The 15,357-nt window shown below is 39.0% G+C and overlaps 1 protein-coding gene across 1 annotated transcript; it reads left to right on the forward strand.

The window, feature by feature from the left end:
* The first annotated feature begins 342 nt into the window (after window positions 1–342).
* On the forward strand, window positions 343–523 carry LOC120242249 (60S ribosomal protein L39). The gene has a single exon (XM_039247874.1). It carries the CDS (start codon window positions 358–360, stop codon window positions 511–513), a length of 156 nt encoding a protein of 51 aa, XP_039103805.1. The 5' UTR covers window positions 343–357; the 3' UTR covers window positions 514–523.
* The last annotated feature ends 14,834 nt before the right edge of the window (window positions 524–15,357 follow it).

Below are 15,357 nucleotides of genomic sequence, written 5' to 3' on the forward strand. Positions count from 1 at the left end.
AAGCCCCGAGTTGGAGAGCCTGCTTGGGTTTCTCTCTCTCTACTTCTCTCTCTGTCCCTACCCTGCTTAAGCATGCTCTCACTCTCTCTCTCTTTTGGAATAAATAAATAGGGGCACCTGGATGGCTCAGTTGTTAAGCATCTGATTTCAGCTCTGGTTATGATCTCACAGTTCTTGGTTCAAGTCCCACATCCAGTGAGCCACCCAGGTGAGCCCCTGCTTTGGGTGAGCTCGAGCCCCAGGTGAGCCTCACTTCTCTCTCTCTGCCCCTTGCTCACTTGTGCCCCCCCTCAGAAAACCCTTCAAAATAAATAAGCAATAAAAAATAAAAATAGAGGTTGCTGGCTCTCTCTCGCCATGTCTTCTCATAAGACTTTCAGGATCAAGCGATTCCTGGCCAAGAAACAAAAGCAGAATCGTCCCATTCCCCAGTGGATTCGGATGAAAACTGGTAACAAAATCAGGTACAACTCCAAGAGGCGACACTGGAGAAGAACAAAGCTGGGTCTGTGAGTGATCCTACGTGAGATGGCAATGGCACGCGTTTCCCCGTTTATCATGCCGCTTGAATCCTGTGTTCCTGATGCGACACCTGCCCGTCACATGCCCCATACCAATAACTTATCAAGGAAATAACTTCTCTGTTACGTTGCTCCTGAACCAGTAGGTTGGTTCAGTAATAAACGTGAGGGGTTTTGATTGAAAAAAAAAAAAAAAATAGAGAGTCCATTTGGTCTTACTTTGGTTAAGAGGCTACTCATTTAGTTAAGGGAGGGTAAGTCACATAAGTAACATACATGGGCTTACCAAGAAATGTATACAATGGTGGAGAGTTAACTCGTCAAAAGGAAACTGGCTGCTATTAACAAAAGAAGGGAAGAATGGGTACTGAGTGGCCTAAAACAACAAATGCCCACTATGAGTAAGTAATATGATTTCCAATTATGTGAAAATTAATAAAAGTAAATCTCAGTAAAGCAGAGAAACCCAGGAAGCTAGAATTGGGAGTCTAGAAGAGGGAGCTGTACCATTCAACCTCAAGGAAGAACTGTTAATTACAGACCCCAACAGAAGACTCTTCAACAGGAAAGAATATTAAATTATAGGCCCTAACAGAGAAAAATGTGAACTGCCTCACCTACAGGAAATTGATCACCCTTGCAATTCAGCTGATGAGAAACTGTGAACTTTTCTCCAGTGGATTTTTGTTTAACATAATCCCTCCCATCTTCTTCATTCTTTTCTATACAATAACATTCCTCTCCTTTGTTTGTTAGACTTGCCTGTGGTTTTGCCATAGCTTCCATATCCCAAATTGCAATTCTCTGGTATCTTGAATAAACCTATATTTGCTAATAAAATAATTAGCTTTTATTTTTAAAGTTTTAATAATTATTAGGAAAATGAGGATCATAGAGATAAGTTAACTTGCCCAAAGTCACATAGCTAGTAGAAAACGGAGCTGGTGATTGAACCCAAGTCAACCGCTGTGCTCTTAACCATGATGCTGGGTGGCTTCCAGAGGCTAACTCAGACCACGTATATTTATGTTTGAATCTCCACAGAACAGTTGTGTGCTCAGATGGGTTTCTACTGAATGATGCTGCTTCACATAGGGTATAAAAATGGATCTGCTGGTAGCCCTTTTCTCTATTGATCCTTGAAGTTATTTAGCCAGAAACTGGGGTCATACTTTGACAACGAACAAAAAAAAATTGAAATCATCTCTACAGTTTGCTTCATCCTGCAATGCTTTGCAGGATACAAGTGGTTTAGACAACAATCAACGGGCCTCTGGTATATGAACACCTTCCTCTCCTCTTGTGGCACAGAAGGAACAAAGTCCTAATTGCCTCAATTCTTTGAGTCCACCAATGTGGAATATAAATTATAAGAACAGCTGTAATACATGTGAGTTTCACTGTCTATAAGGAATAGACACCTGCCTAAATTTCTTTTTTTTTTTTTTTAATGTTTTATTTATTTCTAGGAGAGAGAGAGAGACAGCGTGAGCAGGGGAGGGTCAGAGAGAGAGGGAGTCACAGACTGAAACAGGCTCCAGGCTCTGAGCTGGCAGTCAGCACAGAGCCCGACGCGGGGCTCGAACCCACGAACCGCGAGATCATGACCTAAGCGAAAGTCGGCCGCTTAACCGACTAAGCCACCCAGGTGCCCCGACACCTGCCTAAATTTCTATAATAAGGGCTTGGTGTGAAGATACATGGGGATAAGGTAAGAGGATATGTAAAGGCTGAACTAAAAGTGGAAAACACCCACAGAACCATCTCTCTCAGAGGCTGTCTGGCTCCCTCATGGTATCTTTGCTCCTCTCTGTGAATACACTTCATTTCTTTCCTGTTACCTCTCTATGCCTTTACAACTTAGTTTGCTCCAATCATCACTTCCACGTTCTAGGCAGGGAGTTTTGGGAGGGGAAATATCAGCCCCTTTGCCCATCAAGGTTCCCCTTACATCTCATTGGTCAGAATGGGATCATATGGCCACTCCTGGCTGTAAGGTAAGTTGCAGGCAGCTTTTCCAGTCTCTCCTGTGGAGAGAGGCACAGGAGAGGGAACTGGAGTTAACGTACTAAAGTATCGGCCCCAGGAGGTGGAATTTAGGTCAATTTGCCAGAGTAGTTGAGATAAAATTTACAAAATGGCTTGAAACTAGAAAGCACTGTAAAATGTTGGCTTCATAGTGGAATGCATGTGGTACAACCCATTTGGAGTCATTTGGCAGTGAGTATAAAGGGTCCCAAAATGTGCATTTAATTTGCCCCGGTCATTTCATCCTAAAAATTATATCTGGAAAAAAATTCCAAAGAAGCAAAAGTTGTATGTAGAAAATTTTTTAATGAGCATTCCCTAAAATAAAATCACTAAAATGTCTCAACTTAGTGGAATACTTTATACTTTATACCCATTTTAAAATTGATCATTTTAAAATGATCAATTCTGTAAAGCTGCATGAAATATTTGTGCCAAAATGTTATATGACAAAACCATAAATATAAACGTACCCTATCATGACAAATTTGTAAATTGTATCTGTACTGAGAGTGAGTGCAGAAAAGCTGCTGTATGAAATACTGTTTGTATAGAATCAGGAGGAAAAAAAATACAATCACTGTGGCTTCGTAGGCTTGGCCCAACCTCTCAGTGATCGAACAGAGTCATATATCTTAGGAAATATCTGACCTACTCCCCAGAAATAATCTGTCCTGTGGAGTTGGGGAGAAATTGTTGCCCTTTTACATTTGTTTACCCCTCTCCTCTAGAAGCAAAAATATCAGATAAAAGAGTTTGTAGTTCTTCTCACGTGAAGGAAGTGTGGTTTTTTTGTTTTATTCCAGGATTTAGTAATTTTCTCCTCTGTTCCACTGAGGTCAGGCCCTGAGCCACTTCTTCTTTCAAGCATGGAAACAGGAAGAAGTATTTTAGGTGTGGTGGCAGTGCATAACTGCCTCTGCCCTGAAAATGACCCCTGGCCAACCACATCCTTAGTGTGATCTTGGGAGGAATACCCCAAACTCCCACAAAGCCTATAATATGACTGTTTCTCTGACCTGCTTGAAGTTTGGCTTACTTCTTGGTAACTGAGGGAGGATGTGGAACAGTCTAGAGAATGCTTTTGAGTAAGCAACAGGCAACTTTGAGGCCAATACACCCTTTATGTATCATTGGGATTGTGCTAGTCGTATCATTGGTTAACCCAGTAATATAATTATAATATAATTATAGCTAATGTTGATTGAATATTTACTACCTGCACTGTGACATCTATTATGTCATTTAATCATCACAATGACTCCAAGAAGTTAAGTGCTATTATTACCATATTTTCCAGATGAAAACAAGGAGCTCAGAAATAACTTGATCAATTAAGGTCAAAAAGTCACTTACTGAGATATGATTTTTAACCCCCTTAATCCGGCCTTGGAGCCTAAAGGCTTAACCAGATTGTTGAGAGTGGCATTCAGGTGGAAATTTTGTCAGCAATAAGTGTAATGGAAAAACAATATTTTTCATATGTACTTCCCAGAACCTTCTCAGAAGGTAGATCCTGTGTGGCCAGTTCCTTTGAATGTGGTGGGCCATGCAAATTGAAGAGGTTCAGACAGAGGTAACTTGTCTGTGTAGGTGGCAGAAAGATTTGAAGAGATGAGTCTGGGAGATTATATTGGAAGAGAGGAGCCATGATCCTGGGTGTCATATGGGGCATGGGAGATTAAGGAGACCTTGCTACCTTCATTCTCTTGAAAACAAAGCCAGAATATTAGGGAGAATAAACATGCTAAAGATTTGTGAAGTTGAATATAGAGACCTGAAATTGAGCCTTGCAGATATCTGGGGGAAGAATAGTCCAGTTAAAGGGAACAGCCAAAGTGATGGCCTTAAGTGGAAGTGTCTAAGGAACAGAAAGGAGGCCAGTATGGCTAGAACAAAAAGAATGAGGAGTCAAAGAGGAGATGAGCTGAGAGAAGTAAGGGTAGGAGAATAGGGCAATATGCCACAAGTGCACAGATCATACAGGGTACTGTTGCCATTGACTGATGTGGGAGAACATCTCCACAATGGTACCTTGACCATCTGGCACAGCCACATAGGCCATACAGGCAAAGACTTGAACCACAGCTTTTCTGAGTTTTGGCAGAACGCTTGTGATCTTTCCAGAACAGAGATTATGGGACCCCTTTGAGGAGCTTCTCTGGGGCCATCTCCTGCTTGCCTCTCTTCTTCCCTTAGGAGGACATCATGAGCCAGTTTCCATGGTCTCCCAAGTTTTGATGAGGTGTAAAACTTTCTTGCTCCCCCACCCAGAAAAGCTACAGACTAGAACTGCTTTGTCTATTAGTCTAGAATATAGACTTCCTTTTTTTTTTCTTTCTTTTTTTGGCTTATCCTTTTTGATCCTCAGGACAAGAACCATGGGAAAATTTAGTTTTGCCATCTATGTAAGTAATAAACTGTCTGAACTTAAAAGTGGCTCATTGTATCTTTACTGAGCCAATCTATATGGCCTTGGTCTGGCTGAGCCTTGTCTGCTTGCTTGAGGCTGAGATGGGGCAAGCTGTAGGGAGCAAGATTGGGAGCCATCAGTCATCCCATTTTAGACATACTTGTTAGACATTGAGCAGGCAGTTGGATATCTGACTCTGAACCTCAAGAGAGGGGTCTGGGATGGAGATATAGACTTTGACAACATTAGCATATAGATGATATTTGTGGCTTTGGGGCCACCTAAGAACAGAGTGTAAATTAAAAAAAAAAAGGCCCAGGGATACCTTGGGGGTACCAGTGGGTTAAGCTTCTGACTCTTGATTTTGGTTCAGGTCATGAGCCTGAGCCCCAGGTCATCATTGGGCTCTGCACTGGGTATAGAGCCTGCCTGAGATTCTCTCTACACTTCCCCCTGTGCTCCTCATTTGTGCACTCAGCCCGCACTCTTTTTCTCTCTCCTCCCCACCCTTATTTTCTCTCAAAAAAAAAAAAAAAAAGAAAAAGAAAAGAAAAAGAAAGAAAGAAAAGAAAAAGAAAAGGCCCAAAGACTAAGCTCTGGGATCCTCCTTAAGAGGCTAGAGAGAAAGGAAGGGATTGACAAAACAAACCAGAGGGAGGGACTGGAATGAAGGAGAACAAGATGAGTGGGGAGTCTCCAAGGCAAATGTATAAATGAGTCCCAAGAATGAGTAGTCAAATGTCAAAAACTGCTGCTGGGTCGCTTAAAGGTGAAGATTGAGACTACTGGCATTAACCATGTATCCTTGGTGACCTTGCTGAAAACAGTTTCAGTGGAGTGGGGGCTGGAGTGAGGCAAATGTTTGATTGGAATGGGTTTAAGTGAGAATGGGAGGAACAGAACTGAGCTCAGCAAATAGACAACTGTTTTAGAAACTTTTGCAAAAAGGAAGCAAAAAAAAATAAAATGGAGCAGTGATTGGTGGGGGAAGTAAGATCAAAGGAGGTTTACTTGCTTTTTCATTAAGAGAAACAAATTATTTCCGATAAAAATACTGGACTTCTGTGTACACATTCAGTATTCTTTCCATTAGCCTTATGCATCTATTCCAAAACCAATTATTTATTACAGAACCATACTTTAATTTACTATGCTTTGGGGTTTTGCTTTTATATGGCATCTCTGGCTGTGGAATGGGATGATGTGATAATGTATGTTTCATGGGTTTTTAAGCTGTTACTATGTGTTTTCTCTTCCAGGTGAATTTTAAAATCACCTTGTCAAATTCTATAATAATTCTGTTGGGTAAGATTACACTGAATTACTGAGTAATCTGATGGAGAACTCACATATTTTTAATGTTAAGTCTTGTCATCCATGAACGTGGCATGTCTCTCTATTCTTTTTTTTAATGTTTATTTTTTGAGAGAGAGAGAGAGAATGAGCAGGGGGAGGGGCAGAGAGAGAGGGATACACAGAATCTGAAGCAGGTTCCAGGCTCTGAGCTGTCAGCACAGAGCCTGACATGGGGCTCAAACTCAGGAACTGTGAGATGACCTGAGCTGAAGGTGGAGGCCCAACCGACTGAGTCACCCAGGTGCCCCATGTCTCTCTATTCTTTTATTTTATTTTTCTCTATTCTTTTAATGTCCTTGAGGAAAGCCTGACAGTTAAAACAAAATAAAATTTTTACATATTTCACATTAGATTTATGCTTAAGTGTTTTATAGCTTTTTGGTGTTATAAATGGTGTTTTATTATATTTTCTAATTAGAAAATTAGTTGTAGCAAAATAAGAAATAAATTAGATTTTTCTATGTTTATCTTGTTGAATAAGATTAATTCTAGCAAGTTGTCATTTAATGGTCTTGGATTTTCATACTTTCTGCAAATGATGACTTTTTTTGCCCGTTGAACATGCTTTGGGCAGGAAAAGGAGTTATGACTGGATGTTACAGCTGCCCATCATTTTTGCTCTTGGGGAAGCAACAGAATGATCAGAACAATTCTTCCCTTTGAAGTGGTTTCCTAGCTGTGCCAGATTTAAAGAGAAAATAATTGCACCAATGGTGATAAGTAATACTGGAATATTGTTTTATATTGATTTGGGTAGAGAATGGATGAGCAGTAAAAAAATAAGGAAGGAAGGAAGGAAGGAAGGAAGGAAGGAAGGAAGGAAGGAAGGAAAGAAAATGAAAAAAAAAAACCACTGCAGACAAATAGAGAGAAGTAAAATTTCCTTCTAAAAGCTTTTTTTTTTTTTTTTTAAGCTTACCTATTTGTTTTGAGAGAGAGGTAGAGTGTATTTGCATGTGCAAGAGCACTAGCAGGGAAGGGACAGAGAGAAAGAGAGAGAGTCCCAAGCAGGCAGTATGTGGAGCCTGGCATGACCTGAGCTGAAACCAAGAGTTGGACACTTAACAGACTCAGTCATCCAGAGCCCCTAAAAGTTTATTTTAAAATTATTTCAATAAATGGAATTGGAAAATTATTTGTTCATATGGACAAAAATGAAATTGGACTCTCTATTTCATACCACATACAAAATACAAAACAAAACAATTTTACACAAAGTCAAAAATTAAATAATGTGAGTAAAATAAGCATTTGAGAAGAATATATCAGTGAAAAAGTTATTCTAACTTTGGAGATTTCTTAAGTCATAGGAAAGGCTAATAATAATCCATATTAAACATAAGAACATCTGCTCAAGAGAAATGACAATTATAATTGATAATAGCATCTAACTTGTAGTTTGGCCATGAGTTTCAGCAGTCTGTGAAAGTAGGGGTGCCAGAGTAACTCAGTTGGTTAAGCATTTGACTTTGGTTCAGGTCATGATCTTGTGGTTCATTAGAACCTGCATCAGGCTCTGTGACAGCTCCGAGCCTGGAGCCTATTTTGGATTCTGTGTCTCCCTCTCTTTCTGCCCCTCCTCCTCTCTCTCACTCACTCACTCAAAAATAAACATTTTGTGCCAATACCATACTGTCTTGATGATTACAGCTTTGTAGTAGAGGCTAAAGTCTGGGATTGTGGTGCCTCCCGTTTTGATTTTATTCTTCAATATTACTTGGCTATTCGGAGTCTTTTGTGGTTCCATACAAATTTCAGGATACTTTGTTTTAGCTTTGAGAAGAATGCTGGTGCAATTTTGATTGGGATTGCACTGAATGTGTAGATTGCTTTGGGTAGTAATGACATTTTAACAATATTTATTCCTCTGATCCATGAGCATGAATGTTTTTCCATTTCTTTGTGCCTTCTTCAATTTCCTTCAAAAGTTTTCTATAGTTTTCATCATACACATCTCTTACATCTTTGGTTAGGTTTATTCCTAGGTATTTTATGTTTTTTTGTGCAATTGTGAATGGGATCAGTTTCTTGATTTCTCTTTCTGTTGCTTCATTATTGGTGTATAAAAATGCAACCGATTTCTGTATGTTGATTTTGTACCCTGCAACTTTGCTGAATTCACAGAGCAGTTCTAGTAGGTTTTGTTTTCTTTATGTCTTATGACTTTTATATCTTTCATTTTCTACTTTACATTTCTTGGGTTTAGTTGATTTTTTTTTTTTTGGTAGTGAAACATTTTAATTCCACTCTCATTTCCATTTGTGTATATTGTATAGTTATTTTCTTTTGGTTACCTTGGGGATTACATTTAACATCATAGTAATAACATTTTATTTTATTTTATTTTTTTACAAATAGTTTATTGTCAAATTGGTTTCCATTTTTTAAATTTTTTTATAGTAATAACATTTTAATTTGAATTTATACTAGCTTCACTTCAAGAATATACTAAACTGTTTCCATATAACTCCATTCCCATGCCATTTGGCTTATTTGTTATTTATTTATTTATTTATTTATTTAGAGAAAGAATGAGTGGGGGAGGGGCAGGTGAAGAGAGAGAGAGAGAGAGAGAGAGAGAGAGAATCTTAAGCAGGTTCCATGCCCAGTGTGGAGCCCAGCATGGAGCCTGATGGCAGACCTCTATCTCATGACTATGAGATCATGACCTGAGCTGAAATAAAGTGTCAGATGTTTAACTGACTGAGCCACCCACACACCTTCCATTTTGCTTATTTACGTCACGAAATTACATCCTCATACACTGTCTGACCAAAAATTAGACTAATATGTGTTTTTAAATATACATTAATTTCTTAAATTATGTAGAAAATAAAATGTGGCATACAAACCAAAACTAGTAATACTAGCCTTTAGATTAGTAGTTTAAAAACTGCATTAACCTCTTAAATCATGTAGAAAACAAAAAAAAAGAGATACACATCATTGTTACAATAACACTAATATTTATTACTGCATGTATTTACCTTTAACTGAGATTTTCATTTCTTCATATGACTTCAAGTTGTTGTCTAGTATACTTTTGTTTTTTAAATAGTTTATTGTCAAGTTGGTTTCCATATAACACCCAGTGCTCATCCCCACAAGTGCCCTCCTCCATGCCCATCTCCCCCCTTTCCCTCGCCCCACTCCCATCAGTCCTCAGTTTGTTCTCAGCATTCAAGAGTCTCTCATGGTTTGCCTCCCTCCCTCTCCCCAACTATTTTTCCCCTTCTTCTCCCTCATGGTCCTCCGTTAAGTTCCTCCTAATCCTCCTATAAGTGCAAACATATGATATATGTCCTTCTCTGCATGACTTAATTAACTCAACATAACAACCTCAAGGTCCATCCATGTTGCTACACATGGCCAGATTTCATTTTTTCTCATTGCCATGTAGTATTCCATGGTATAGATAAACCACATCTTCTTGATCCATTCGTCGCCAGTGGATGGACACTTAGGCTCTTTCCATGTTTTGGCTATTGTTGAGAGTGCTGCTATGAACAGTGGGGTACATGTGCCCCTATGCATCAATACTCCTGTATCCCTTGGGTAAATTTTTTATTTTTTAAAAGTTAATTAATTATTTTGAGAGAGAGCGAGAGAGAGAGAGCGGGGCTGGGGGTGTGGGCAGAGAGAATCCCAAGCAGCCCCCCTGCACTTATTGTAGACCCTGATGTGGGGTTCAAACTCATGAACTGTGAGATCATGACCTTAGCTAAAACCAGGAGTCAGACCAAGAGTCACCCAGGTACCCCTAGTGTCCTTTCATTTCAAACTTCAGGACTCCCTTTAGCATTTCTTTCAGAGTATATCTAGTGGTAATGAGCTCCTACAGCTTTTGTTTACTTGGGAAAATCTTGATTTCTCCTTCACCTTTAAAATTTATTTATTTATTTATATTGAGAGAGAAAGTGTGTGTGTGTGTGTGTGTGTGTGTGTGTGTGTGAGCAGGGGAGGGGCAGAGAAAGAGGATAAGACAGAATCCCAATCAGGGTCCAAGCTGTCAGATCAGAGCTTGACACAAGGCTCAATCTCCTGACTGTGAGATCACCACCTGAGCCAAAACCGAGTCGGGTGCTCAACCAACTGAGCCACCCAGGCACCCCTCTCCTTGACTTTTGAAGGACAGTTTTGTGAGATACAAAATTCTTGGTTTACAGTTTTTTTCCTCCAGTACTTTGAATATATCAGCCCAAAGCCTTCTGGCCTCCAAGGTTTTTTTTTGTTTGTTTGTTTGTTTTTTAATTTTTTAAATGTTTTTATTTATTTCTAGGAGAGAGAGAGAAAGAGAGTGTGAGCAGGGGAGGGTCAGAGAGAGAGGGAGTCACAGACTGAAACAGGCTCCAGGCTCTGNTGACTAAGCCACCCGGGCGCCCCCAGAGTTCCTGAAGAGAATGCTTGAAGAGCAGGACCTGTACTCCCCAGGGGGCCCCTCTGACCAATTCACTAACAGTGAATTTTTTGGCCATGGCTGACTCCAGTCAGTTTCCAGAACGAGAACTACTTTATTCCTTGGACAACCTTTAAATGTTTTGTTTTGTTTTGTTTTGTTTTGTTTTGTTTTGTTTTGTTTTGTTTATTTATTTCTAGGAGAGAGAGAGCGAGCGAGACAGCGTGAGCAGGGGAGGGTCAGAGAGAGAGGGAGTCACAGACTGAAACAGGCTCCAGGCTCTGAGCTGGCAGTCAGCACAGAGCCCGACTCAGGGCTCGAACCCACAAACTGCGAGATCATGACCTAAGTGAAAGTCGGACGCCCAACCGACTAAGCCACCCAGGTGCCCCTGGCCTCCAAGGTTTTTGATGAGAAATCTGTTGAAATTTTGTTTAATATCCCTTCTATGTGATGATTTACTTCTCTTTTGCTGCTTTCAGACTCTCTTTTCTTTGTCTTTTGACAGTTTGATTATAATATGCCTTGTATGGGGTCTCTTTGAGTTCATCCTATTCGGAAATTATTGAGCTTTTGTAACATATATATTCATATTCTTCAAAATATTGGGAATTTTAGCTATTATTTCTTCAGATAATCTCTCTGAACCTCTCTCTCTTCTTCTGACACTCCTACAATATGTATATTGGTCTACTTAATAATGTTCCACAGGAGGCCCTCTGGAGGCCTGGCTCAGCCGGTTAAGCATCCAACTCTTGATTTCAACTCAGGTCATGATCTCATGGTTTGTGAGATTGACTCTTGAATTGGGATCTCCAATGACACCAATGAGCCTGCTTGGAATTTTCTCTCTCTTCTCTCTGTCCCTCTCTCACACACACTCTCTCTCAAAAATAAACATTAAAAAAAATTTTTTTAATAATGTTTCACAGATCCTGTACACTCTTTTAGGTTTTCTTCAATTTTTTTGTTTCTCAGACTCAGTACTTCAGGTTATTGTCCTACCTTTAAGTTTGCTGAATCATTTTTCTGTCTGATCAAACTTGCTTTTGTATCTTTCTAATGAATTTTACACATCAATTAATGTGCTTTCAGCTCTAGAATTTCTTTCTGACTTCCTTTTAGGCTTTCTTTTATTGATATTTCTATCCTGTTTATATATGTATATATGTAATATACATATATAATACAAACATATAATATACATATGTGTATGTATGTATATATAATTTTTTACTTTCTCTATGTTTACCTTTAGTTATTTGATCAATTTTAAGTGGTTGTTTTATTTATTTAAATTTTATTTAAATCCAAGTTAGTTAACATACACTGTAGTATTGGTTTCAGGAGTAGAATTTAGTGAATCATCATTTACATATAACACCCAGTGCTCATCCCAATAAATGCCCTCCTTAATACCCATCACCTATTTAGCCCACCTCCCCACCCAACATCCCTCCAGCAAACCTCAGTATCTTTTCTGTATTTAAGAGTCTCTTAGGGCTTGCCTCCCTCTCTGTTTTTATCTTATTTTTCCTTCCCTTCCCCTATGTTCATCTGTTGTGTTTCTTAAATTCCATATATGAGTGAAATCATATGATATTTGTCTTTCTCTGACTGACTTAAGATAATACATTTCACTTAACATATTACTTTATTATTTCACTTAACATAATACGTTCTAGTTCTATCCATGTTGTTCCAAATGGCAAAATTTCATTCTTTTTGATCATGGAGTAATATTGCATTGATGTATGTATGGCTATAAATATATATATATATATACATATATATGCACACATACACATATATATACATATAGACACACACACACATATATATCATCTTCTAGGTATTTATTTATATAAAATTCCATTGTGTGTGTATATATATACATACACATACATATATATACACACACAATGGAATATTATATTATATATATTGTATATACAATGGAATATTGTGTATGTATGTATTTATTTATTTATCTATTTTTGAGAGAAAGAGAGACTGTGAGTGAACAAGGGATGGAGAAAGAGAGGGAGAGAGAGAAGGAAAGAGAGAGAATTCTAAAGTGGAACTCGAGCTCACCTGATATGGAGCTTGAACTCATGAACTGTGAGACCATGACCTGAGCTGAAGTTTGATGGTTAACTAATTGAGCCAACCAGGCACCCTCTATATTACATCTTCTTTATCTATTCATCTGTTAATGGACGTTTGGGCTCTTACCATAATTTGGCTATTGTTGGTAGTGCTGCTCTAAACACTGGGGTCCATGTACCCCTCTGAATCACCATTTTTTGTGTCCTTCAGATAAATACCTAGGAGTGCAATTTCTTGGTCATGGAGTAGTTCAATTTTTTATTTTTTGAGGAACCTCCACACTGTTTTCCAGAGTGGCTGCACCAGTTTGCATTCCCACCAACTGTGCAAAAGAGTTGCCCTTTCTCCACATTCCCGCTAACATCTGTCATTGCCCTAGTTGTTAATTTTAGCCATTCTGACAGGTGTGAGGTGAAATAACATTGAGGTTTTGATTTATATTTCACTGATAATGAGTGATGTTAAAAATATTATCATGTGTCAGTTAGCCATCTGAATGTCTTCTTTGAAAAAGTCTCTGTTCATGTCTTTTGCCCATTTCTTCACTGGATTACTTGTTTTTTGGGTGTTGAGTCTGATAATTTCTTTATAAATTTTGGATACTAACCTTTCACTTGATATGTCGTTTGCAAATATCTTCTCCCATTCCTACAGCTGCCTTATGTTTTTGTTGATTATTTCCTTCTCTGTGAAAAAACTTTTTTTTTAAGTTTGTTTTTGGGAGAGAGAGTGCAAGTGAGGGAAAGGCAGAGAGAGAGAGGGACAGAGGATACAAAGCAAGCTCTGTGCTGACAGCAGAGAACTCGATGCAGGGCTTGAAGCTATGAACCATGAGATCATGACCTGAGCTGAAGTCAGACACTTAACCGACTGAGTCATCCAGGTGCCCCTAGAAGACTTTTATCTTGATGAGGTCCCAATAGTTTGTTTTTGCTTTTCTTTCACTTACCTCCAGACACATGTCTAGTAAGAAGTTGCTGCTGCTGAAATCAAATATGTTGTTGCCTGTTTTCTCCTGTATGATTTTGATGGTTTCCTGTGTCACATTTAGGTCTTTCATCCATTTAAAATTTATTTCTGTACATGGTGTAAGAAAGTGCTCCAGGTTCATTTTTTTGCATGTCACTGTCCAGTTTTCCCAGCACCATTTGTTGAAGAGACTGTCTTTTTTCCATTGGATATTCTTTCTAGCTGGCCATACATTTGTGGGTCCATTTCTGGGTTCCATATTCTGTTGCACTGATCTATGTGTCTGTCTTTGTAGCAGTCCCATACTGTCTTGATGATTACATCTTTGGAAGACAGCTTGAAACCTGGAATTGTGATGCCTCCAGCTTTGGCTTTCTGTTTCAGGATTGCTTTGGCTATTCAGGGTCTTTTCTGGTTCCATACAAATTTTAGGTTTTCTTCTAGCTCTGTGAAGAATGCTGGTGTTATTTTGATAGGGATTGCATTGAATGTATAGATTGCTTTCTAGTATAGACGTTTTAACAATATGTGTTCTTTCGATCCATGAGCATGGGATGCCTTTCCATTTCTTTGTGTCTTCTTCAATTTATTTCATAAGCTTTCTATAGTTTTCAGTCTGCAGATATTTCACCTCTTTGGTTAGGTTTATCCCTAGGTATTTTTGGTTGGTTTTTGGTGTGATAGTAAATAGGATTGATTCCTTAATTTCTCTTTTTGCTGCTTCATTATTGGTGTGTAAGAATGCAACCAATTTCTGTAAGTGGATTTTATATTATGTGACTTTGTTGAATTCATGTATCAGTTCTAGAAGTTTTGTGTTGGATTATTTGGGTTTTCCACATAGAGCACCTTGTCATCTGCGAAGAGTGAAAGTTTGACTTCTTACTTGCTGATTTGTATACCTTTTATTTCTTTTTGTTGTTTGATTGCTGAGGCTAGAACTCCCAACCCTTATGTTGAACAACAGTGGTGAGAGTGGACATCCCTGCCATGTTCCTGACCTTAGATGGAAAGCTCTCACATTAGTAGACATATACAAGGTGCAGTGAACCTCATTTATTTATGCATTTCTTTTTAATATTTTTATTTATTTATCGAGAAAGAAGCATGAGTAGGGGAGGAGTAGAGAGAGCGGGAGAGAGAGAATCCTAAGCAGGGTCTGCACCATCAGCACAGAACCTGACACAGGGCTTGAACCCAGAATAGTGAGATCATGATCTGAGCCAATGTGGATGCTAAACTGACTGAGTCACCCAGGGGCCCCAAGTATGCTGCACTTAAAACAGAGTCAGGAGGAAGTGCCTGGGTGGTTCAGTCAGTTAATCTTCCACCTCTTGATTTTGGCTCACATCATGGTCTCACAGTTGGTGGTGAGATAGTGAGATTGAGTTCCTGAAACTGAGCCCTGCATAGGGCCCTGTGCTGGGTGTGAAGCCTGCTTAAGATTCTCTCTCTCCCTCTGCCCCTCTCCTCACTTGTTCTCTCTCTCTTTCTCTCCCCAAAACATAAAATGGAGTCAGGAGAACAGGAAGGGAAGCTTTCACACTCTACTGCTCATGGTCCTT

The sequence above is a fragment of the Hyaena hyaena genome, unplaced genomic scaffold (assembly GCF_003009895.1).
Source record: "Hyaena hyaena isolate Hyena2069 unplaced genomic scaffold, ASM300989v1 scaffold_306, whole genome shotgun sequence".
NCBI classification, from domain to species: domain Eukaryota; kingdom Metazoa; phylum Chordata; class Mammalia; order Carnivora; family Hyaenidae; genus Hyaena; species Hyaena hyaena.

Coding starts and splice junctions, on each gene's coding strand:
- LOC120242249 (XM_039247874.1), top strand. CDS start 358: ATGTCTTCTCATAAGACTTTCAGGATCAAGCGATTCCTGGCCAAGAAA.